The sequence below is a fragment of the Podarcis tiliguerta genome (assembly GCF_965153285.1).
Source record: "Podarcis tiliguerta genome assembly, chromosome: 2".
NCBI lineage: Eukaryota > Metazoa > Chordata > Lepidosauria > Squamata > Lacertidae > Podarcis > Podarcis tiliguerta.
In genome coordinates this window covers 40,976,594-41,001,117 of record NC_139535.1, presented here as the reverse complement: position 1 = coordinate 41,001,117, position 24,524 = coordinate 40,976,594, and the positions used below count along the sequence as shown (strand labels likewise).

Below are 24,524 nucleotides of genomic sequence, written 5' to 3'. Positions count from 1 at the left end.
TTGATATTAGATGTTTAATTCCTCCTTTCCATCATTGGCTCTGCTCCAGTTTCAGCACTGCTTAGCTAGGACAAGGACAAAGGAGACTGAAATGCATGGCTAGCTGTCAAAGGCAGGCTCAATCAGGAGAGTCACAGCTTGCAGCTCATCCAATATTCTTAGGAGAGGAAGAAGAGGAATGCAAGAATAAAGGATCGTTCATAACTCTAAACCAATACATTTCAATGCCATTTTAATGCAGCCATGGCAATTAGGCCACCCTATCCACAAGGTTAGAAATATAGGAACATAGGAAGCTGCCAAGTCAGACCGATGGACCATCTACCTCAGCATTGTCTACACAGTGGCTCTCAAGTGTTTGAGACTTCCTCAGCCCTTCCTGGAGATGCCGGGAATTTAACCCAGGACCTTCTGTGTGCAAAACAGATGCTCTGCCACTGAGCGATGGCCCTTCCCAAAAGAGGATTCCTGCCAAGACTCTCTTGGTGTTTCCTCTGTGGGAATGAAAATATAATAGAGACCACCCATGTGGAGTAAGTAATAAAAGAATACGCTGGACACATGTCCTTTGCCTAGCATGGAGCTGATTTAAGGGCAGAATTGGCAATGGGGTGGCCTTGAAATGTGTCCCTAGGCATTTGTGTCCCCACTGGGTTTCCACTGGGACAGGTGGTCACCACCTGTGATCCTCAGCATCCCCTTTCTTGAGTTATGCTGCTGTCTGTGTCTCCACATCACTGCTGTGTCCATAGAGACAACAAAGTGAGGTCTGTGAGGTGCCTGCAGCCTCAGATTCCTGAAGTTCCTCTCTTAAAGAGGTTCCTGAGAGAAAATGCATTTCCTCTTGGTGGGGGGATGACTGGAGGGCTTCTTTAGAATGACACCCACTCACCACCCCCAACCCTGATCTTTTCTTGCTGGCTTATGTATTAATTAGAATGGGAGGCGAAGGGCTTGTATCTTATTCACACCTGGTGAGCTCTCTCAATAGAAGGCAGTCATTCTGCCTGGGGCTGGGATGGAGGATTCCTTTCTAAGCACAGGTATGTGAGAGATGAAGCATTTGATGGATTGAAAACAGCCAGGATTGAAGGAATTGTTTGTTGTTCCTTAAAAAAAAAAAAAAGGAAATTTGCAACAGTGAGGTCACTTTCATTTTTCTTATCTTGAAAGCCCAGCCTCTCCCTCCAACTCCCCCCCACTTAAGGCCAAAATCGCATGTCACTTTAGGAAACCTCACTGTGCACTCAAGTGTTCATGACCACCATTCACCTTTTGTCTCTTTAAATGCCACCACCGCCAATACTCATTGAAATGCATGAGCACCATTGCCTACTCTGGATGGTGCTGGCCCATACTGCTCTGTGACTGGGCTCAGGGGCAACCCTATCATGATGTGGCTGGTCAATGTCTGACAGTGTGGACCTCCTCTCTCTCCTCTTTTACCTGCCCACCCACCCACCTATACCACTGCGATTTTCCTCACCACCATCCCTTTCTCTAATCTTGAAACTGACAAGGTGCAAGTCCTTTCAGTTTCGCAAATGCCAATGAGGCATCCTTCTGTCTCTCTTTTTGGTCCAGTGAGAAACTAAGCTAATAACGTTACCAATTTCACAATGCCCCCTTTTTAAAAAAGTATTATTATGTTAGCATGTTGAAACTCGCAGGGTTTTCTCACAATATTGCACATTTCCCCCAGAGATGTGGAGTGGGAATGTGACATTTCTGAGCTTCTGGTGCTCCAGTTGGAACTGATCAGCGGAGGGCACTATCTGTTCAAAAATGGCAGTGCTTTCATGGACTGGAGGCTACTTCTAAGTTTTGGTACATGAAAGTCTTTGTGCACATAAGAAAAATACAGAAGTCTTTTCAACCCCCCCCCCCCCCAAAAATTAAGCTTCCGTCTATTGTTTCCCACATAATCAAAGTGTGACAACCAGATAAGCCAGAGCAATGAGTTCATGAGTTTTAATTGTGTGGCCTTTAGTTGATTTATAACCTATCAATTAAATTTGCATAAATTGTCATGTGCATTAAAAAAAACACAACAATTATTCTGAAGTAAGAAGCATAATTTGTTTTTAGATGCTGTGCAAATGTCATCATCTTAGAAGAGACAAAATGCGAGAGAAAAGCAAGACCAGTTCCTTTAAGATGGTGCCGTCTAAATTTTTATGAGTACTTGCATTAAATGAGGTATGTTTTAAAAGATCTGTTGCTTTATTAATTGAAGGTGCCTTTTTAGTCACTAAAAGTTTTTTTTAAAAGTAATTTACTAATTAAACACTGCAGTCCTTTAAAAGATAACCATACTTAAGAGGGGAGATAAGGAAGAGGGCACATCTACAGTATGTGTTACACACACGTTTCACAAAGTTCCAGGAAATATGACCAGATACTGTGCAATTTGGCCCTTGCTTCCTGCCTCTCAGAAGTTATGTGGTCTATTCCTTTACTAAATCAAGATTCTCAGTCCAAGCCTCCATATGCAAGGCATAAGCAGCTCTCCAATGTTGCAACAGCAGTTTTCTGCCCACAATTATGGCCCTCAAAAACCACAAGTGTTTGAAGAAATCATGGTAGGAGATGACTGGCAGTAAGGCATACAAATGTATCCAGGACAAATTTAATTCTGTGTTCTACTAATTTCCAGAACAAGGTGATGCTCAGGTAGCAGCACAACAGGTATTATTTTGGGTGTTTCTCCTGACCACAGTACAACTATGGTTTTTTTTTTTTACAATAAAAACCACTTTTAAAAGGCTAGACCAGACTGTTGTGTGGAATGTGCATAGTGAACCATTCACAACTAGCCATGTTTTCATTATTTTATTCAGTTGTATTATTTCCTAGTAGCAAAGTCCTGGGTTCAAGTCTACAAAACAAGTGAAGGCTGTAATCATAGACACACATATGAGAGTACATTGCCTGCCCTGGACAGCTTTGGATCTGAGCCCCTATTGAGTGAAGCTCTGTTCTGATTCTTTTTTCTGAAAGAGAACATGGATATGGAGTACGTTTCACCCAGGATCTGGGTATATCTAATCCCTCACCAAGATTCAATACTTCTCCTACTGCATTTCCCCAACAGCTATACTTGAAGACTATCAAAGCAACACATCCACATTTAGGGGACCTCCAGACTGGTGTCTTTTTGTGCGTGCATTCTGCAAGATGCTCTGGACACACAAATGGTGCATTTGTGGCGGGTTTATTCTGCTTTATTAGTTGTTCTGCAATGCTTCCCCAGTGCTACCACATTATTGTTGTCCGGACGATCTATAGCTAAACAAAAGTCAGATAAAAATAAATCAGAACATTTGTCACATAAAAAGTAACAGGAATTAAGCAGCATTATAGGACATAACATCAATGGGAAATGAAGCAGCGTGACAGCCCCAAAACTTTTGCAGCTGCAAGCTGTATTGAAAGCGGGATCTCATATAACTGCCCTGATAGCATCGTGAGCACAAATACTGTGGTACCTCGGGTGACATACGCTTCAGGTTACATACGCTTCAGGTTACAGACTTCGCTAACCCAGAAATAGTACCTTGTGTTAAGAACTTTGCTTCAGGATGAGAACAGAAATCGTGCGGCAGCGCAGCAGCAGGAGGCCCAATTAGCTAAAGTGGTGCTTCAGGTTAAGAACAGTTAAGAACAGACCTCTGGAACGAATTAAGTACATAATCAGAGGTACCACTGTAATCATGCATGCCTAATAAAAAGGACATCTGGGCGGAGGCGAGGGGGGCGGGTCTTCGATCCAGCATTGTATTGTTGGGATAAGTCCCTGTTGCTTGCTTCTCAATTGATTGTAGTGGTAGCCATCTGAAAAAAGCAGAGTTGGTCTGACGAGAGAGGCAGATATGAAGAAAACTCATTTGTGTCAAGATCCCAGCTGATGTCTTCAGACAAATTTGCTCTCAAAGAACCGTACACTCCAGCCACTCCGTATGCTCTAGGCCCGAGGCCAGATCCAAAACTCTTGGCAGCCCCATCCATTCTTTTTTTTAATGAACTTCCCTCATTTAATTGGGACAGGCTGCCCTTCCTTTGTTAATTACACTTCTGAGCAGGAGGCTGTTTCAGTTTGGATGACCGGTCAGAGGAAGGCGAGGAGGTTGTTTCCATTACAGAGCTCAGAAGTGTGTGTGTACTGTGTATGCAGGCTGGCAATCTATGTGAAGGAAGCTGAAAGTTATTGTTTGTGTGTGAGCCTGTGGAACATTATCCTCCTCCAGAGGGAAAAAAAGATGATGATAGTCCTATGCAAGCAAAAACTAATGAGTTACCAGGATATGTTCTTAAGGGTGGATAGGATGTTGCACTATTGTCCCCCTTTTATGGTACAGCCCTCTTTCCCCAGTGAAATATTTTGATCCACCTTATCCTTTAATAAATAAAAATAATAAAGTATGAGCATGCCATTTAGACACACTTTGACAAAATTGCCTGCCTTAACACGATGCATTCTAACAACATATGTCGGGTTTCCTTGATGCAGGATTTGAGATAATTAACAGTATAGGGTTCTCGACACCCCAATGGCATTGATGCTTTAATGGTTGGTTTTTACCATAGCTTATTCACTGCAATGCATTCCAATTTGCCAGTCTTGCAAGAACTTCTCTCTGCCCTGTTATTATTGTGCAACCAAGTTTTTCTTCATTCTTGCATTAGAGGAAAATGGAGAGGAAGACCAACTTCTTGTTTCCTTCTCTTTGTGAACATTCTCTTCTCTCAAGCCACGCTGGAAATGGAGCAGTCTGCAAATCCCCATGTCTTCCTGTTTGTTTTCTTTCTGGTGGTTAGCTCTTGGACAACCTCTTAATTCAACTCTGGAGCCATTTCCCCCAGCATTCGTTGACTAAGGACATTTTCTTTGTCTCTGGTGTCTCAACCTTTGCCACACTTTAAGCTGGGCATGCTAAAGTTCCCCAGATACCCTTGCAAAATGCATGGGAACCAGGATGTGGCAGAACAACTGAGCTCAGTTCTCTTTTCTCAGTTTTCTCTTTTCTCAGTTTTCTCTTTTCTCAGTTCTCAGTCCATATCATCTTGCTTCTTTAGAACAGGGATGGAGAACCTGTGCCCCCCCCCCATGTTGTTTTACTCCAACTCCTATCTTCCCTTAGCACTGATCATGCTGCGAATTCAACATCACCTGGAGAGCCATAGATTCCACACCCCTGGTGTGCATTCTATTCTCATACTTATCCAGACAAAAGCAAATGATGGAAGAAATAACTCTCATCAGTTCAGCTATATCTATGCTCACAACCAATTTCATTTATATGTTGGGTATCCCTGATGCATAGCTGTGAACTTTTCCCTTTTCTTGCGAGGAATCCTATTCGGAATAAGGGAATTTCCCTTAAAAAAAGGGAAACGTTGACAGCTATGCCATCATGGAACAGCTCTGTCTGGTGAAATGCCACTCTTGGAAAAGCGATAAGCACCGCTCCTGCACATCCATAGGATAACATTATTTACGCTGCATGGTGATGCATTTGGAAAAATTCTACCATCTCTTGCTTTCATATTCAAAGTCGCTAAAGTGGATTGGAGTACACATTTCATTCACAATAAATTCTGAACTAGTTGAAAATGAAAATACTTTTGCAAGTCTGGTAGTGGATTCCAGATAATGTTAAGGAGCTTACCATTAATCCACTTTAAATGACCATCAGTGCACCAGTGCACCACCTTCTTAACACATCTTAACCTTTTGTGTGCATGGCCAAGAAAGTTAAAAGGATGGTTTCTCAGTGTTATTAATAAAGCACCATCAATACACATGGCACATCACAAGTGGACAGGTTTCTGACTTCAGGGTTGTTTTTATTAAAAAGCCAAAGTGACATGGATATTTCCTCCTCCCTTCCTAAGCCCAAGCCACCATTTTGCCTTTGTGAAACATTTCCAGAAAGCTTCTTTCTTTCTGTTTCTCTTCCCCCCCCTCTCTCCCACACACACCTGGATCACTAAGCAGCCCCAATTTCTGTTTTATCATTACAGATCTTTCAAAATTCTGCTGACTGGTGAAAACACTAAATGGTGGAATAACCCCCTTCTCCAGGTAAAAACAAATATGCATATTCACATATTGGGAGGGGGGATACCTGGATTATGTAGCAAATGCATTAAAGCTATGCAGCTATCATACAAAAAAAGAGGGGATTCTTTAGACAGACTCTGAATGATAGTTCTCTGTGGCAGGAAGTAGCAGTATTAAGGTTGCCTTCTTTACAATGAAGGCTAAGGTTAAGCCTAATAAAGGTTAAGCTCTGGCTACTGAGTGCAAGCCCTTACACCCTCTGCTGGTTGTACTGTGTCAGGCTTGCCTATAGGTAGAGGAAAGGAGGGAAGAGTGCTGTCCTCCACCACCATGAGCTGAAATGTTCCTCCTCCTCCTGGCTTCCAGGACAAACATCTGTCCTGCTGGGATCATAGGAAGCTGTCAGAGCATCATCCCATCTATCTCAGTATTGTCTATACCAGGCATCCCCAACCTGCGGCCCTCCAGATGTTTTGGCCTACAACTCCCATGATCCCTAGGTAACAGGACCAGTGGTCAGGGATGATGGGAACTGTATTCCAAAACATCTGGAGGGACGAAGGTTGAAGATGCCTGGCCTATACTGATTAGCAGCAGCTCTCCAGTGTTTCAGGCAGTGTTCTCTCCCAGTTCCAGTCCCAGCCCTACCTGGAGATGCCAGAGATTGAATCTGAGACCTTTGGCATGCAAAGCAAATGCTCTGTTCTCATATGGGAGCTAAGTGTTGACATCTTAGAGCAGAGACCTGCATGGGTTGTCATCCTGGATATGTCCCTTGACTTCTGTTCCACCAAACTGAATGGAGCCCACCAGCCACGCATGATGGCAGGCCATGTGCTTGATAAGCTGCTGCTTGGGGTGCTGCTTGGGGGCTTGTGTTCAACTTGCAGGATCAGACTTTGTGCAGGCCTGCCGGAGTTCTGCATGGCTGGTTTGCATAACTGATGCCAATGTGAGCAGTGGTTTGCTCAGTGGCGATGAGTCACACAACATGACAATTTATATGACCATTTTCAGTGCAAGCAATGGCTCTTTCAAAAACAGATCCCCCCCCCCCCCCCAAATCTGGCTATGATACAAGGTCAAAAGGACCTAATGGAACTGCCTGTTCCCTAGGAAGCTGCAGCTCGAGATATTAGCTGGTCACAATCCTGGTGTACTATTGACTCTAGAAGACTGAACCATTATCTAAGTTTGGACGGTTCTTTGCATTTTCTGAAGTAGGCTTGAATGTCTGCCTTGAGGGCACAAATGAGGTTTTTTTTCTGTCTGAAGTGCAAAAAATGGAAATGCTGACAAGGTCTTAGGTGAGCTAAGACAATACACCGATGTGAAGAAAATGCAATATACCGGTATGTTACTCCATGTGGCTAGCAACACTAAGTGAATTTTGTGAGTCTTCCTGGAGCCCAGGAAGACTTGGGATCATGTCGGTGCCTAAAACAATTGAAAACTGTTTCAGCAGGTTTTACTCATTTACAAATACAAAACAAAATTTAGTTGTGAGCAAAGGAAGCAATCAGCAATCAGTAAAATATTTTTGAGGTGTTAGGGAACAGGAAGAAGTTTAGATTTCTTCTCTGGGCTCAATCTTAGATTCAGCTCTATTTCACAAAAGCAGTTTTTTTTCTGATGTCAACTCACATCTTCTTTGGAACACACACAGAGAAGAAAACTTTGTTTTAACATTCCATTGCTTCTTATAATATTTTTACATTGAGACAGGCATAGTTAATTTTAATCTTGCATATGGTAATCTTTACATGTACCGTAATTGGTACTTTATTATTTCTTAGATTTTTTTTCCTTCTGCCAAGATTTATTTATGTATAGTGTGCTGTTTATTTCTCTTTGATATTAGTATGATTATGTCTTTTATAAACCAAAATACATTCAAAGGTCTTCTGCTGATGCGTTCAAAATAAATATTTCTAAACCCATTGTAGCCTCTCAGGTTCTGCTTGGTCACTCACTCTCTCACCCACTGGGGGAAATTATGAATCTCACTTTCACTCATGGTGAACCTGTTTGTGATAAGCAAAGAGATGCCAGAGGAAAGGATAAGGGATAAATTAGCAAAAAAAGATTATAACCATGTGCATTAACTTGCAATTGCCAGCCAAGGAGCAATGGACACATTCTTTGCTGGAACTAAGATACTGTATTTTTCCATGTATAAGACTAAGTTTTCCCCCTAAAAAACAATGTCAACGATCAGGGGGCATCTTATACACCAATAGTGCCAAGGGTGGGTTGGCGATTCGTGAGTCCCCCAAAATAGGGGGCGTCTTATACATGTGTGAGTGGGGGTGGGTGGGTGTTTTTGTATCAGGTTAGCCATATTGATTCGTATGCTGTTGGTGGATTCTTGTCGTTGTCTTGTTGGGCTGTGTATGTGATAAAGATGCTTAGAAAATTCTGATACATTTTCCTGGCATGCCAAAAAGTGCTTAGATTAAAAATCCAAGTGAAAATTAGAGAGTACATTTTGTGATTTTTTACTTCTGTGCAGATGTTTTCCTTTACCCTGACCCACCCCAGTCTGTACCTTAAACTGTTGTTGAAGGGATGATGAATAGAGATGAGATAAACAGTTTGGGGTGCCCTGCCTCTATAGAATCAACAAACCTTAAATATTTGTGTTGTGTCCCAGTAAGACTTAAAAGAGCTCTTGCTGTTCTAAGCTTGACCTGTGAAAATCAAACGTGGGAGTGGGAGTGATGTTGGCCCAAAGTAGGGTTGCTTCATGCTTAAAGGGGGTGGGGTTGGGGCTAGAACTGCACATCTAGGTAAGTGCATTTACATTATAGGTAAAATGAGGGTCTTCATACACAAAAGTGAGCATGTGCATGGAACCAGGAGATAGTTATTTCAGATGAATGAATAACATGAAAGTGATTTTGCATACATGACCAGAAATAAGGTCATTCTGTTCATTGAATTTGCTTAGGTAAAAACCACTAGAATGTGATAAAGATCTTTCTGTTGTTTTAGAAAAAGGAGAGAATCCCTTAAAAAGACTCTGAAGGGGTTGGGCGATTCTCTCCACTGTCCAACTCAAAAGAATTCATTACATTTTCTACACAGTTTATTAAGAGCACCCATCAAAGCAATGTAAACATCAAGTTACAGATAACACTTGTTGCTCATTTATGATTTGAAAGAGATCACGCCTCTTCAGTCGTTTTACAACACTGGATCCCAGAATCTAGAAGCCTGTGAATTAAGCACAACACTCTCAAATCCACAGTTGAGCAACACTTTCCTTATACCAGCATTCAAATTCTCCAGAACTCTTCACTGGGCTGATGAGAGTTCTAGTCCTAAATGCCCTGAGAGCACCAGGTTGATGTTAAAAGCAGCAGATGGAAACCAGCAAAGGAAGGAGAAAAACTAGGTTGGATGCTGAAGCCACTATCTGCATCAGAACCCATTCAATGATCTCTATCCCGTGTCAAAGGTTCAGGGGTGAAAACCGAAAGGAAATCCCCTTGTTGCCGGTCATCCAATTTGATTTGCATGTTGGCTACTAATAAGGTACTAATGCACTGTTGTGATGATTTGCTCCTTTGGCACATAGGGGAAAATAACTTTCATGAATCATGATTTCCAGAAGCACATACCTTGCTTGTTACAGAAAACCTGGTCCAAAGGTCTCGTGTTGTGGCTGGGAACAAGGGGTTTATCGTACACCTGAGTTTCCCCACTGCAAAGTTAAACCTGACTTGTACACAGAAAGGCAGAGTGGTCTGATATGCAAAGAGCTAGGTGTGCATCTCAAGGACCCGAGTGTTAGTCTTGCCTTTGCTGGGACCTGCATGCATGGCCTTCCAAAGCAGCTCACTACCGTTATTCCCCTCCTTTGTGAAACTGAAATAATTATAGCCTATTCCCTTGGATTGTTGATATCTGTACTTGTTGTTGTTGTTTAGTCCTTTAGTCCTGTCCGCCTCTTTGTGACCCCATAGACCAGAGCACGCCAGGCACTCCTGTCTTCCACTGCCTCCCGCAGTTTGGTCAAACTCATGCTGGTAGCTTCGAGAACACTATCCAACCATCTCATCCTCTGTCGTCCCCTTCTCCTTGTGCCCACCATCTTTCCCAACATCAGGGTCTTTTCCAGGGAGTCTTCTCTTCTCATGAGGTGGCCAAAGAACTGGAGCCTCAGCTTCTCGATCTGTCCTTCCAGTGAGCACTCAGGGCTGAATTCCTTCAGAATGGATAGGTTTGATCTTCTTGCAGTCCATGTGACTCTCAAGCGTCTCCTCCAGCACCATAATTCAAAAGCGTCAATTCTTCAGCGATCAGCCTTCTTTATGGTCCAACTCTCACTTCCATACCTCACTACTGGGAAAACCTAGCTTTAACTATACGGACCTTTGTTGGCAAGGCGATGTCTCTGCTTTTTAAGATGCTGTGTAGGTTTGTCATTGCTTTTCTCCCAAGAAGCAGGCGTCTTTTAATTTCGTAATAGAACTTTGGGAAGTATTGTGTGTGTGGCAGTATATCTTACAAGTTGCTGTCCCTTCCCGATTCGATTTGCTCTTGGAGCAAGAGGAAAAACTTAAGAGGCGACGAAAATAAATCAATAAATCAAATCCTTACCAAAGAAGAGAAGGCAGCCCCACATCAAGGGGGGAGCTCTTGGGTGTGGCCTCGCCAGCTCCACTCCCAGCCGCCTGACAAGCGAGAAGAGAAGCCGCCTCTTCCACCTGAGAGGGTCGGAGGAGGGGCTGACGGGAGGTGCGGCCCGCCAGCTCTTCGCCCGCTCCCCATTTTCCGACAGCCAGCCGGGGAGTGCTTGAACTTAAGGGACTCCGGGGGAGCAAAAAGGCCGGAGCGGCGGCGGCGGCAGCAGCCAGAAGGAGGGGCGGACCCTCTGCACATACAGCTCCTTCGCGCCCCCCGCCCCCCTTGGCAACAGCGCCGCTGGGACTCCGTCCAGATTTCCTTTCGGCTGCCTGTGGAGAGCCGCTTGGTTTCCTTGTCTCTCCGATGTGCATCGCGAAAAGCGCTCAGGCGGGTTCCCGCTGAGGAGAAGGAGGAACTGCAGCGTTGCAACGGGAGTTGGCAGATTATGCTCACAAGCGGCGGCGGCGGCACCACCACCAGCAGGTAACTCCCGCCTTTCGAGGGGGAGCGGATTCCCCAGCAAGCGGTGCAAGAAGAGCAGCCGCTGCTGCTGCTTTTTCTTCCTTCCTTTCTGTGGCTCTGCAAGCCAGGTGGTGGCCGGTGCAGCTTTGGCTCCGGAGCGAAGTGATGCCGCCGCGTCCGGGCGCTCTCCCTGCCTCGTGCCGGCGGGGTGTCCTGCTGCCCCTCTCCGCCGGGGTTTGGTTCGGGGGTGCGCGCGCGCGCGTTGCCTGGGCTTCGTCCGCGCGCTCCTCCTCCCACGTGTTGCGCCAGCCGGGCCTCCTCCTCCTCCTCCGTCTTCCCGCGCTGAGGATCCCGCGGCCCTCCAGATGGTGGCTGGACTGCAAACTCCCATCACTTGCCTGACCATTGGCGGTGCCGATGGGAGCTGAGGTGACGTCTGTCAACATCTGGAGGGCCGCAGGTTCCCTGCTCAGCGCGTTTATTCGGCAGTAAGTCCCGCGGAGTTCGGTAAGAGTGTTTACAATTGCAGCCTAATTGCACTTACTGGAAAGCGCGTCCCCTTGAACGGAAAGGTTCAGTTTTGCTAGTGAGTGACGTCCAGGGTCTATAATGGGAGGTGCTGGGTCTGAAGAGACTGGCATCTTTGCAATTTCTCTGCAATCCTACATGTGTGGAGCTGGTTTGGTGGTAGTTACTAAGTAGGAAGGAAAAGGCACTCTGCATGTGTTCAGAGGCACTTCACCCTCTGCATTCTGGCCGAAATGCTTCCCAGGATAAGTGGTGGTAACTCAGAAGAAGCCCTCTCTTCATCCATTTTCTTTCACAGTCTGCTTCTGCTTCTCGTCTGGTTTTGTCCTCACCTGTACACCAGCTGTTAATAGTTTTTTTTACAACAATAATAATAATTGTTCTTCTTCTTGTGGATGTTCTCATGCAGCCAAAGGAATGTCAGCCCTCAGGCCACTCCAGGCAGGGAGTCCCTTCGGAATTCTATGTTGCATTGTCAACCAGCTGTTCAGCCCCCTGGGCCTGTCCTTTTGACAGCTCGCCCCCATGGAGCAGGGAGGGCAGAGTAAAGGGATGATTGCAGGGGGTTGTCCTAGATGACCCTTGGGGGTCCCTTCCAATTCTATAATTCTATGATGGTAAGTTCCCTCCCCTCCCATGGCCCATAATTTGTATAACACCTTTTAAGGCTTGAGGCACACTGTCACCATTTATCTCCTTTTACAGATTGGAAACTGAGGCTGAGGACTTACCCAGATGGCCAATCAAAACACATGCTACCCACATTTCAGCCTTTGTGGGATTCTCCTGCTACAAGCCTCACATTAAAGGCAATGAAGTGATAGCCAATCCATTAATAAGATGTAGAGGTGTGGGAGCCATATTTTAACATCTGTGCAGATGTACCATCTGGCTATGGAAACAGAGGGAACAGCCTTCAAAGAACTAAGGAAATCATCATTTTTAAAGCAAAAAGTACATGAAATGAAAGAGGAACATAGGAGGCTGACTTCTGCTAGGCCAGATTATTTGTTGTCCGGTACTGTCTACAGGCACAGGGTCTCATGCAGACAAGGGCGTTCAGAGGGGAAGGGGCGGGGGGGCGGTCCGCCCCGGTTACCATTCCAGGGGGGGTGTTTTTGACAAAATGCTGACCCCCAATTGGCGGCATCCCTGGGACGCGTGCCATTCCCCCTGGGGCGCGTGCCAGTCTGGGTACTGGAGCAGGTTGCTTCGCCTCTGCATGCAGAGGTCTTTCCCCATCATGTAATACTAGCTGGAGATGCCAGGGGTTGAGCCTGGGACCTTCTGCATGCCAACCACATGCTCCACCCGTGAGCTATGGCTCCACCCTCCATCCCATACACCAATGCTGCAGGGTAGAGGGAAGCTTTGTTCACTATAATTAGAATGAATGCAATAACTTTTTTTAGGAAATTACATTTTTTCCTGTGATGTGACAAAAAAAAATCAGAATCCAAGCTACAGAAATGCAATAACTCTGCAACACACAAGGAACAATAATGCAGAAATAATAATGCATTTACTGTGGAAAGGACCCTGAAAGCTAGCAACTTTCCAAGACTTATCTTGTGGTTTGTGGCTGAGCTGGAACTTCAATCCGACATCATATGGTAATGCTGTCCACTGAATGCACTTGCTCTTGCCAAGTCAAAAGTGGTTTCCTGAGGCTATGAATATTAGGCCAAGGTGACCCACCTGTTCGTGCATATTGCTTTCAGGACTCCAGTGGAAGACTGGAGTAACTAGCAGTTAGTTAGGCAAAGAAAGTGGAAGGACTCCAGAGTGACGCTCTGATGATTTGAAATAACTTTCTGGCATGGTTTTGCTCAATGTGGAAAGGGGAATCCCCATATTCTATCTAGAGGGTGGGTCCCATTCCTGAGTCTCTGCTCACTTCGGTTACTGATCTTGCATCTTTCAAGGTCCAGAAAGACTTGCACAAAACCCAGAGCTGCTCCAGTCAAGTATGCCTTGGCACCTGTTTTAACAGTAAAGTGTCAGATGAACTATGTGCCCAGGGGGAGCTTGGAGGCGAAAGGAAAGGAAAATCCAAGGCACTAGAAAACGCACAAAACAGGGAGCAAAAAGCAGCTGGAGGAGAGAGGAGCTGTGAAGGGCTGGGCAGCTGTGCCTAGGGTGGCTGGTTTTACTGTCTGTACTGTACACACCTTTTGCCCCAAGGCTGAGATATTTTCTCAGCTCCTGCAAAGCTATTCAAAGACACTCATTTGTGAGCTTTGTTTGCCTTTCACAAGGGCTGCAGGGGATTAGTCTGAAGATGTGTGGTGAACATGGACTCCTCTGGATGAGCAGGACATGAAAGGGGTGGGAGACATAGAAAAGCACAGTTTTTACACTTATGCCTGTGTGTGTTCTGTCACACCTACACAGATGTATGTGCTCAGTCTGTTCTGTGTGCACACAAAGGATCTTAGATAGTAATATACGCCATTTGCATGCAGTGAATCTCCTGACACTGCAGGCACTGTGATCTCCGGTACAGTTAGAATTGCATGTGGACAGTGATGTGTGTGCAGCTTGCTTTGAAGCTGGCCCCAAAATTACTCAGGAGAACAACATAGTCCTGGCATTCTACTTGAGTCATGCATATGTCATTGTGTACAACGGTGCTTCCTCTTTGATGAGTATGCCTGGTATTAAAATGGAAAGAATCCCCAAATGTGTAAATGTGTGATACTTGGGAGCTTAATCCCTTGGCACGAGAGCGAGCAGTTCCATGAATGGATCACCGGGCGTTATTTGCTTTCCTTTTTTCCAAAAAGTGGCTTGGGATGCATGTAGTTTGGAGTAGGACTATGGGGCAGAGGGAGTTTTAACTCTTTGCCCCTGCACCAACCATGCAATGCAAATGTATCGCCTTCCTAAAGCTGCTGTTAGCATCAGAGGGGAAAAACATACAGACACACAAACTGTACCTGTATCTCTCTCCCTCTCTTCCTCCTCCTGCCAGAGCTCCAATCCAAATTTGGGCATGGCTATTTTTTAGAAGAGGAAAATTGCATTGGGACTTCTGTGACTGACAGTGTAATCCTATGCAGAAGTAAGTTCTATTGAGTTCAGGGAGATTTACTTTCTGGAATATGTGTGCAGGATTGCAGCCTGAATCTCCCACGTTGGCACTAGTTTAGCCTTCTGGTGCTTCTGTAGGACGAGAGCAGTAAAGCCAGGGCTTAAAATTTTTTTAGACCATCTAAATTCTGAGCAACCAAATTCTGTGCTAAGAAAAGCTGAATTCTGTGACTTGTATGAATTATGAACAGTTTCATAATCTATCGTATTCTCCTTAATTTGTTCTGTTGTTTTTTCCCCTCTTGCAAAAGAAATAAAAAATGGTTTTGATGGAAGCCCTGACCTCTGCAACTTTTGTCCAGTCACCTTTTGATATTTCAGTAAGCGTTTCCCACGTTCCCTTGAGCATCTTTACAGTCAAAAGGGCTGGGAACTTGAAGTTTTTAAAAGGAAAGCTAAGATTATCAGCACATTCAGCCAAAGTTACATTTTTCTGCTGCCTTGTAAAACCACAGAGTAGGCACAGCACTGAGTAAAGCTCTCAGCAGCAGGCGTGGTTCTGGCTTGGCACGTAGGAGACTTAGGGTAGTTCAAAGAAGGAAAAGTATTCGACTCTGCTGCTTACCTTTCTTTTTTGACAGGGAAGCCCTATCAAAGTGTGCTCCAAACCAGCTGAACAGCTATGATGCATTGACCCTGTTGCAAAAAAAGAGAGGATTGATATCTTTTGTGCAACATTCTTTGAATGATCCAATCCAGTATAGTAGGTGTGTGTTTGCAGATCTTGGGCCTGAAGGCTGATGATGACTGTGGCCTGCACAGTACAATTAAAGCAGCATTATGCCACTTTAAACATCCCCCCCCCCCGAATCCTGGGAAGAGTGGTTCATTAACAGTGCTGAGAGTTCTTAGGAGATTCCCTGTCCCCCTCCTAGAACTACAATTGCTGGAGTGGTTTTGCAGTTAGTCCCTTTTCCCATGGAACCCCTGGGAATTGTAACTCTGCGACAGGAATGGGGAGTCTCCTAACAACTCTCAGCACCCTTAATGAGCTACACTTCCTAGGATTCTTTGGGGGAAGCCATGACTGTTGAAAGTGGTATGATGCTGCTTCAAATGTATAGTGCAGACAGGGTTTATGGGGCATAATCCACAACACTGAAGAACATCAATAGGCATCTTAATTCGTTGGTCTGCAGAGCTTGGGTTGCCATAGGCATCCCATTTACAATTAATAATATTAACTATGCAAAAACAAAGTACAAGGAAGTCTCTTGTCTGACTCTTCCAGGAGTACTTGATTGCTGCAAAGTAGCACATAGCTGGCCAGGAAGTTGATGGTCTTGGAATTGAGACAGGCTTCTGGGAGGTTGGGGTTTCCAAGCTGCAATTGTACTGCAGGAGCTGAATGCAGCGCTATGATAATTCTCTGTGCAACTGACACCTCCAGAGTGCCAGCCCTTTCCTATTTATACAGTGGTACCTCGGGTTAAGGACTTAATTCATTCTGGAGGTCCGTTCTTAACCTGAAACTGTTCTTAACCCGAGATACCACTTTAGCTAATGGGGCCCCTTGCTGCTGTCGTGCCGCCGCCGCCCGATTTCTATTCTCATCCTGAAGCAAAGTTCTTAACCTGAGGTACTGTTTCTAGGTTAGCTGAGTCTGTAACCTGAAGCATCTGTAACCCGAGGTACCACTTTATGTCTTATCAGGATTTTCATTCTGTTCTTTGGTCATCTCTTGTTCAGGTACTACATACTTCCTCTAGGTCAGCCTTTCTCAACCTGAGGGTCCCCAGATGTTGTTGAACTACAACTCCCATCACCCCCAGCTAGCAAGGCCAAAGCTCAGGGATGATGGGAGTTGTAGTCCAACAGCAGCTGGGGAACCACAGGTTGAGAACCGCTGCTCTAGGTGTTGCTGCACTATAGCTCCCATCATCCCTGAGCATTGGTCATGTCTTTATCATGCTTGCAGTTGCAAATACCAGTGTGGATGACTAGAACTAGGAGTATCAAGTGAGGTGTTGCCGTGATTTTGAAGCAACTTGCAACTGCTCTTGTTATGTTCTTGCCTCCTGAGCCATCGTCTTTTCTCTTGTTCTCTTTTACAGACTCCCACAATGAGAGGGGAGATGCTGTTCCTCACTGCGCTCCATGCCACGCTCTTTGCTTCAGCGCAAGTTGTGGCTCAGAAAAGGGAGAGAGGTAGGTGGATTGTGACATGTGTAACACTATGGAATGGTTCCATAGCTCAGAGTACGTGCTCAGCATCTGAAAGAGCTGGGCCTGGGCCGGGGGGGTGGGAATCCTCCAGTGGAGACCTTTAGGGCCACTGTCGGTTCAGAAGACCAGGGCTGGTCTACATCAATGTAAGGCAGCTTTGTGTCTTCATCTGTGCATGCTAAGAACATTTAAAAAAACCTGCACGGGTGCTATGCAACTGAATGGTTGCACAAGCACAAGGGTTAGCAGTAGCACAATGGCTCCCCCACCTCTCCTCCAACCCTGCGCACCCTGCCCCATACCCAAATCTGCTGCAGAAGGTTGGAGGAACCCTCAGAATACATTTGGGAGAGGGGAAAGTAGGAGAATGTTCTGTTGTGCAGAGAATTTTTTGTTCTGATGGAACATTCTCCTTAGCACTACTTTGAATACAACACCTGCCAGAGTCCTGTCCCAAGGATCCTAGTCTGCATTCCAACAAGAGAGAGTGAAGGGAGAGGAGAGGGTAGAAAAAAGGGGGGGAGGGGGAAGGAATGGAATAGGAGAGGTGATGCTTCCAGCGCCACTCAGAGGCTCATGCTAAGGGTGAACTTAGTTTGGCTGCATTGCCCTGCTGGAATGGAGATGGAGGTGGCGTATGCATAGCTCTGATTCTCCCTCTTTACCAGTGACAGTCCCTGTTTTCGCATTTCTTTTTCCCTGGTGAAGCATTATCTCTGCATTGCAACCTTTGGAAGATGACAAAGATGGCTACTTGCAATGCACTAGGTCCCTTAGACACCAGGGAAGCTGCGAACGGAATAGAACTGCTTGCCATGCTAAGTGATGCCTTCTTCATTCCTTTATCATGGGAATGCAAGGGACGTGGTGTTGTGGAAGCAACTCTTTTGGGTGCATAACCGTACTGCCTGCTGTGCCTTCATTTATTCATGCCTTGAGGAGAGCTGTCTATTGTCTGCTGTGCCTCTGCTTATGTATCATTTGCATATGTATTATACTGATTTGAGCATTAAAACTTTTGGAAAGAATCAGCACCTGAGTTCGTGGACTTTAGCTAGGAAGAGCCAGGATACCTGGTGTAAGCAGCAGTGAGGCCGCTGGCAGGAAGTTGGGTGCAAAGGTGCTTCTTCTCACCCATCTCTCCCGACCCCTTCCTGGCCTACTTACAGTCTCCAGGCATTTAACACCCTGGCTTTGAAATAAGCTGGGATTTGTTAGGCAACTTTAAACCATGGTTTAATGCTGGCTTCTGGCCCTCACTTCTTTAGAAGCATTCAACCATAGTCGCTGGCTCGTGTAACAGAAATATATGTTCATGTCATGAACCTGTCATGCAGGGTGCACACTGCTTGTGCTACCTAGAGCTACCAACCTGTCAAATGCGTGACTTTGCAAGTCTCCCTTCACTCCCATTTTAAACATCAAAATCTCTGGTCCAGAGGTTTCCCACCCATGCTACAGCATGACAAGCGGTTTGATGGTTCCACCTATCCTAACCACAACTTAACACTGATAATTGCTCTGGCTTTGCTTCGAGATAGTTTGCCAAAGGTTTTGTTTCATGTTGGAGTGTTTATTTTGCTGAGAAAGGTCTATTGCACTTAGTGACCTTTCCTCTTCCACCTTTTCTCATCCTTCTCTCTTGCCTGAGAGCTTCCAGATCAAAGATAAACATGCAAATGTTCTTGGCTACCTATCTAAAGTTTCTCTGTTCGCATTCATGTTCCATTCAGTGTCCCATTGGTACCAATACACTCACTTCCTCTTGATATCCAAGGAGAAGGAGTTCATAATTTTAAAAACTGATTTTCCCCTTGAGGAGCATATTGTGGCTCCATTGAGTGGAAACTGAGCATCTTATACCTCCACTGAGGTGTCAAGGACTGGCTTCTCTGCAAGTGTTTGCAGGTAGGCTTGCACTTTCCCATAGCACCTGGCAGCAGGAGAAAAAAAATCAATTAAAAAAAGCCATCTTCAAAAATGTTGGGCTCCACTCCCTAACTGTGTGTCTGGGATGAAGCAAAGGAATTTACCATGGTCCCTTTGTTACAGAAAAAGGCACTCCTTCTCTATTCACCTCCTAAATCAAAAATCATGATTCTAGATAGTATTTCTTTCCCCATTTCAGGTATGCCAGTTATTAAGCCAGGACTCGCTGTCTCCTCTTTCCCCTCCAGTCCTTCCATAGGATGGAGACTTGGGAATTTAGAGGGCCAGTTATGGACTTGATGAACAAAGAGGGAACGAGTCTGTCACCCTCTTGGAATAGGAATGGTTCTGTCTGCCCCTGTGGGAGCTGGAGCCCCAAGCTATCTCTTTCTGATGACTTAACTCTAAAGGAATGTGGTGTGTATGAGGCACTGAAGTAACTCCCAGTGTAAAGGACACCTGATTGGTGTGCAGATATGTTTCTGTCTGCTTTGTGAGTGGCTGTGAATGGCAGCAGTGAATGCAACGCCAACCTGAGAATACACAGCCCTTTCTCCAAAAGGCTTCTGGTACGGGCTTTCGGCCTGTATAGAAGCAGGGTGCAAGGCTGGCCATACCCAGCCTCTGACCCCAAAATGGGATGCCTATCATGTTTCTGTATTTCATGTGATAGTGAACCATCTGAGCCATGGGTTGTTGTTTTACAGTGGTCTGCTCCAACGTCTACACGGCCGACATTGTGTTCCTGGTGGACGGATCCTCTAGCATTGGAAGAGCCAACTTCCAAATGGTCCGGAACTTCATGGAGGGGCTGGTTGCCCCTTTTGTCAATGTGGTGGGTGAGAGAGGGGTGCGCTTTGGAGCTGTGCAGTACAGTGACGAACCCAGGTGAGTCCCAGTCTCTCTGTCCTCCAGCAGTATTTGCAGGAGCTGCAAATTCGTGGTAGATGGGTCTATCCAATGGCTGCGGCTGTCATATGGGACCTCTCTGATCAGGGGCAATGTATTGATGAATACCAGGTGCTGAGGAGGAAAACCCACAAGGGAGGATCCTTGCCTTCGTGCCCTGCGCATAGGCTTTCCAGAGGTGCCTGATGGATGAATGTTAAAAAGAGCATGTGTGCTGGCCCTCAGCCTGATCCAGCAGGGCCTTTCTCATAGTGCAGGTGGCTAACTTGTGACCCTTCAGGTCTTTGTAGTTGGACTCCTACCAGCCCTAATCTATATGGCCCAATAGTCTGGGATGATGGAAGTTGGAGTCCATCAACATCTGGCACCCCTGTCTTATAGGCTACTATAGAATAGCCTTCCTCCAACCTGTTGGATGTTGTTGGACTCCAGCTCACCTCAAACCTAGCCAGCCAACGGCCAATTGTTGAGGATGATGGGAGTTTCAGACCAACAACATATTGAGTCCACCATGCTGGGGGAAGTGTTCTAGAGCTTTCCATTGTCATAATGTAAATTTGTGCTCAAAGTTCTCTGCATTCCTGCAGTATGATCCTCACAATGCCCAAGGGAGAGAAGGTGCTTCTTATTCACAGAGCTGACTAATTTAATAGAACTTCTGTACAGAGCTTCTTTTCAAATAGGCATTTGGCTGATTAACATTATATGGCCTTTTAAATGTGTCTGTGGGAGGAGGGATATTTGTTTGTTTTGCCTTTGTTTTATTATGCATTTTGTGTTTTCATTTTGCATGTTTATGTTGTGAACTGCCTTGTGGTTTTTGGATGAAAGGCGTTATACAAATTCAGTAACTAATGATGATAATAGTAATGGCTTAAGCTGGCTATAAAAATGGCTAGGGTGTCTTTTTTTTTTTTACTTTCAACTTGAGACTTTAGCTCTTTTTTCAAATATAAAAGAAACCTGGATTCACAGCATGGTCTCATTTTCCTTTTCTGAAGAGCCAACCACTCCAATTACACCTGGAGAAACTCCTTAAGAGCACCACTGGGAATTTCTGAAAAACTTTTCGGTGATGCACAAAGCTGCCCATAAAGAAATGGTGGCTCATTCGGTGGGTTCCACTCAAGAGATGGGCTGGCAGGTCCTGTGACTTCTGCTCCTGCCTCCTGCCTCCTCCCCTGACCTTTCCTTTCGTTTTGATCCCAGGACCGAGTTCACGTTCTCCACGTACCGCAATGGGACAGCGGTGATGAGGGCTGTCCGAGAGATGGCCTACAAGTCTGGGAACACGCGGACAGGGGCAGGGTTTCGCCATGTGGCAGATAACTTCTTTGGAGCCAGTCAGATCCGGCCTAATGTTCCAAAGGTACCATGAGAGAATGTCTTCTGCTAGATCAGAGAGAAGGGTGGCTGGATGGGTGGGAAGTCAGTAGCCAAAGCAGCAGGGTAATATGCTGGTGGGACTTCTTAGCCTCCTGGTGGCCTCTCTTTTGGGTTCTGGCAGTGTTGGAGCATGCATGTTATGAAGCTGAATAATTAGCTATCACTCTCTTTGGGAAGGTTGAGAGAGACAGAAGGGGGGGGGGCTACCCCCAGGCTGTGATGATGCACATTCCTTTAAAATAGGTTGCATGTGGCAACCCCTCACCATTCCCCCTGCATCTGAGCTACCCAGCTTAGGAGAAGGATCCAAAATGTTTGCACCAATGTAAATTCAGAAAGAGGCACTTTGCTACAACCCCTTGTTGAGGGTACCTCCAATGCTTATAGCTTTCCCTTCTCTGCATCAGATCTGCATCCTCATCACAGATGGAAAGTCTCAGGATGAAGTTGAGGGGGCATCTGCAAAGCTGAAGGATCAAGGCATCAAAGTCTTTGCTGTGGGTGAGTGGCTACTGCATTCAGGTCCCACGAGAGATTGGGATCCAGGAAGGTCAACATTCGCGAGAACTTCTCCCTTCCTCCATCCCCCATACAGTCGTATCTTCCTGTAATCTCTGGCTCCTACCATCTGCTCCCTCACCCTGCCGCTGGTTCTCTGTATGAAAAAGCAGAGCTCGGTGGGTGATGCTGGTTAACATCTATACCAGTTCCTACTTGCCACATGTGGAGGCCAAGGCAGGGAACAAGGACTTTGCAAGCAGGTGATGAGCCTCCTAGTTTTGTTATCCCTGGCAATCTTCCCTCTCACAGATGGCACATGTATCTGGGGTGAACATGTGGAAGTGGTTGGCTATTGTGAGAGCAGGATGCTGGATTAGATGGGCCAGAAAAAAAACCCCTAATAAGAAGAAGCTTTTTTTATATATATAAACCCCAAATGTTATATCTCAGCAGTGGTGAATTAATAAATCACGTATGATTTTGAATGTTGAACACGTGCAATTGTCCCTTCTTCAACAAGCCATGAAATATCTTGTGTTGCAGTGTTGGCTGCAGCATCGCATGAGGGTACAATGCTAGCCTGTTTGGGTCTGTTATGATTAGGAGAGAAATTGGCACAGTCCTTGTGTGGGTTGCAGGAACTGTCTGTACCTGTCACATACAGCAGCCCTCTACTTAAAGTACTTAAAGTGAGTAGCTGCCTGCTCATTGTAGGCAATAATCATCTGCCCTTCACTGTAAACAATACTAAGCTAGAGTGACCGATGGTCAGATTTCCTATGTTCTTGCCTTAGCCTGTAATCAAGGGCCATTATGTATCCCAACACTCCAGTGCATGGAAAAGACAGAGGGTTAGGAAACCCCAAAGAAGGGGGAAATGTAGGTCTGAAGGTGGTTGAAGACGATTGCTACCAGAGTGCTCTGTTTCCCACTCAGGCATCAAGAATGCGGACAGCAGCGAGCTGACCAAAGTGGCTTCTACCCCCACGGAGGATTACTTCTTCTTTGTCACTGACTTTAAAATCCTCTCAACTCTCTTGCCGCTGGTGTCGCGGAGGGTGTGCACCAGCACCGGGGGCATCCTACAGCCAGCAGGTAAAAGGTTTGGGGTGGGGTGCAGGTGCCGCTCAGCTTTGAAGTGCTGCTTCGGTCCTGATTCTCTCTCTCTTTCTCTGGCAAGGGTTGCAAGGGGTTAATTCCCAGCCTGCCCTGTTTCCATGGAAATGCATCAGCAAATTCTGGAGGAAGCTCCTGATCTAATCAATGTGATACTCCACCAGGAACCCTGACCTAAGCTCAGTGTTGGTTTAACCTCACCCTGCGGGTGGGTAGCATTCAATCTTCTTACCCTCCAGTGCTTGCTGGTGTCAACATAAGTTGCTCATCGTTCTACAAATCCTTTCAGCTTTTTTGTGTGGGGGGGGGTTGGGGGGTGAGGAGGAACTGCTTTTCTGAAATTCTTGGCCTTTGCTCACCTTACCTTCTGGGCCTGCGGTGAGCTGCATGTGCCAGCAAGGATCTTGATTTATTCTCTCTGTTTCCTCCCCTCCACTTTAAGGTACAGAGACATATGGTGGCCCCTCGAATTTGGTCTTCCTGGAGCAGGGAACAGATATGCTGAGGATCCGCTGGACGGCGGCTGGTGGTCCTGTAATAGGCTACAAAGTCCAGTATGTGCCTCTCACAGGCTTGGGGCAGCAAATAACAGCTGAGAGGCAGGAGGTGAGGCTTCCGCTTTCAGTGCAGTCCTAGGTGTCTTTACCTAGCTGTAAGTCACAAAAGGCAGGCTAATCCTAACTCCCCACTGATGGGGACCCTGTGGAGTGGTGGAAACTAGCACCGCATCCACAGCCTGGCCACTCATGGCGGGGAAGGGGCGGGGAAAACCTGGAGTGGATGCAGGGAATGGGCTCAACTCCAACCCAGTGCTGGCTTTGAGAGCAGCTTGGGAGCCAGCAGATCCCGGACCAGCTCAACCCTTCTCTTGGAACACCCTGTTTTAGCGCTTTCTGGATACTGCCAGCAAGTTTTTCCGCCTGGCTGCATGCTTGGCAGGCAGAAGTGGGGAAATCTGCACTGACAGAGTGACACTGGTGTCAGTCAGCCCACCGGCAGCAACCAGAAAGAGGCCAGCTCAGCTGGCAGAAGCGAGCCGAACAACATCTCTGCTCAGTCCAAGCCGTCCTCCCCAAGCCCAGTGTAAGGAAGGCTTAGATTGTAGCTTAAAACATAAACGATGCATTTTATGTTGTTACCCCTGCCCTCCAGAGGTTTAAACTTAGGGTTGATAAGGAAGTAAATGTTGCAGATATTTTAGTCCAGCCATCCCTACATATTGCCATCTTTCCCTTGGGGGGGGGGGGAATGAAATGGCTTCAGAAAATTTACTTTTTTAAGCACCCAGGAATAAACTTGACCAGAGCTGTGTGTGTTCATTTACATTTTACTTTTGCACTATTTACCCAGTTTAGATGCCTTCCCTTACAAGCTGCAGTTTGGTGTAGTGGTTAAGAGTGGTAGTCTCATAATCTGGGGAACCGGGTTCGCGTCTCCGCTCCTCCACATGCAGCTGCTGTGTGACCTTGGGCCAGTCACACTTCTCTGAAGTCTCTCAGTCCCTCTCACCTCACAGTGTTTGTTGTGGGGGAGGAAGGGAAAGGAGAATATTAGCCGCTTTGATACTCCTTCGGGTGGTGATAAAGCGGGATATCAAATCCAAACTCCTCCTCTTCTTAACTCCACAGAGAGAAAAAATAGATATTGCCTGTGTTTCCCCCCACAACTTTGGGGAGTTTGTGTGGTTGGATAGAGATAAGGAAACCAGCAAAGAGGAATGGGTTAACTTGGGCTTGGT

At 46.0% G+C, this 24,524-nt stretch overlaps 1 protein-coding gene and 1 long non-coding RNA gene across 7 annotated transcripts in view; one reads left to right on the top strand and one right to left on the bottom strand.

Moving 5' to 3' along the window:
- Positions 1-2,163: 2,163 nt before the first annotated feature.
- On the bottom strand, positions 2,164-16,927 carry LOC310667529. 2 transcript variants are annotated; one of them, XR_014506309.1, is made up of 3 exons: positions 16,832-16,927; positions 10,670-11,183; positions 2,164-3,288 (listed from the first exon to the last, which is right to left on the bottom strand). It is a non-coding gene; the product is annotated as an uncharacterized lncRNA (long non-coding RNA). The 2 variants fall into 2 exon arrangements; XR_014506310.1 differs by lacking the exon at positions 2,164-3,288 and having other exon boundaries at positions 9,135-11,183.
- Positions 16,837-24,524, top strand: part of COL7A1 (collagen type VII alpha 1 chain) — a 105,422-nt gene continuing 97,734 nt past the window's right edge. For 4 of the 5 annotated variants that reach the window (XM_083419176.1, XM_083419175.1, XM_083419177.1 and 1 more), the window contains exons 1-6: positions 16,837-16,927; positions 19,582-19,762; positions 20,993-21,152; positions 21,577-21,670; positions 22,607-22,765; positions 23,229-23,392. In XM_083419176.1, the coding sequence (XP_083275302.1) occupies positions 16,843-16,927; positions 19,582-19,762; positions 20,993-21,152; positions 21,577-21,670; positions 22,607-22,765; positions 23,229-23,392 (843 nt within the window). In that variant the 5' untranslated portion in view covers positions 16,837-16,842. Of the gene's footprint in view, positions 16,928-19,581; positions 19,763-20,992; positions 21,153-21,576; positions 21,671-22,606; positions 22,766-22,858; positions 22,995-23,228; positions 23,393-24,524 lie in introns of those variants that run through there. The other variant, XM_083419178.1, reaches the window with a different exon arrangement.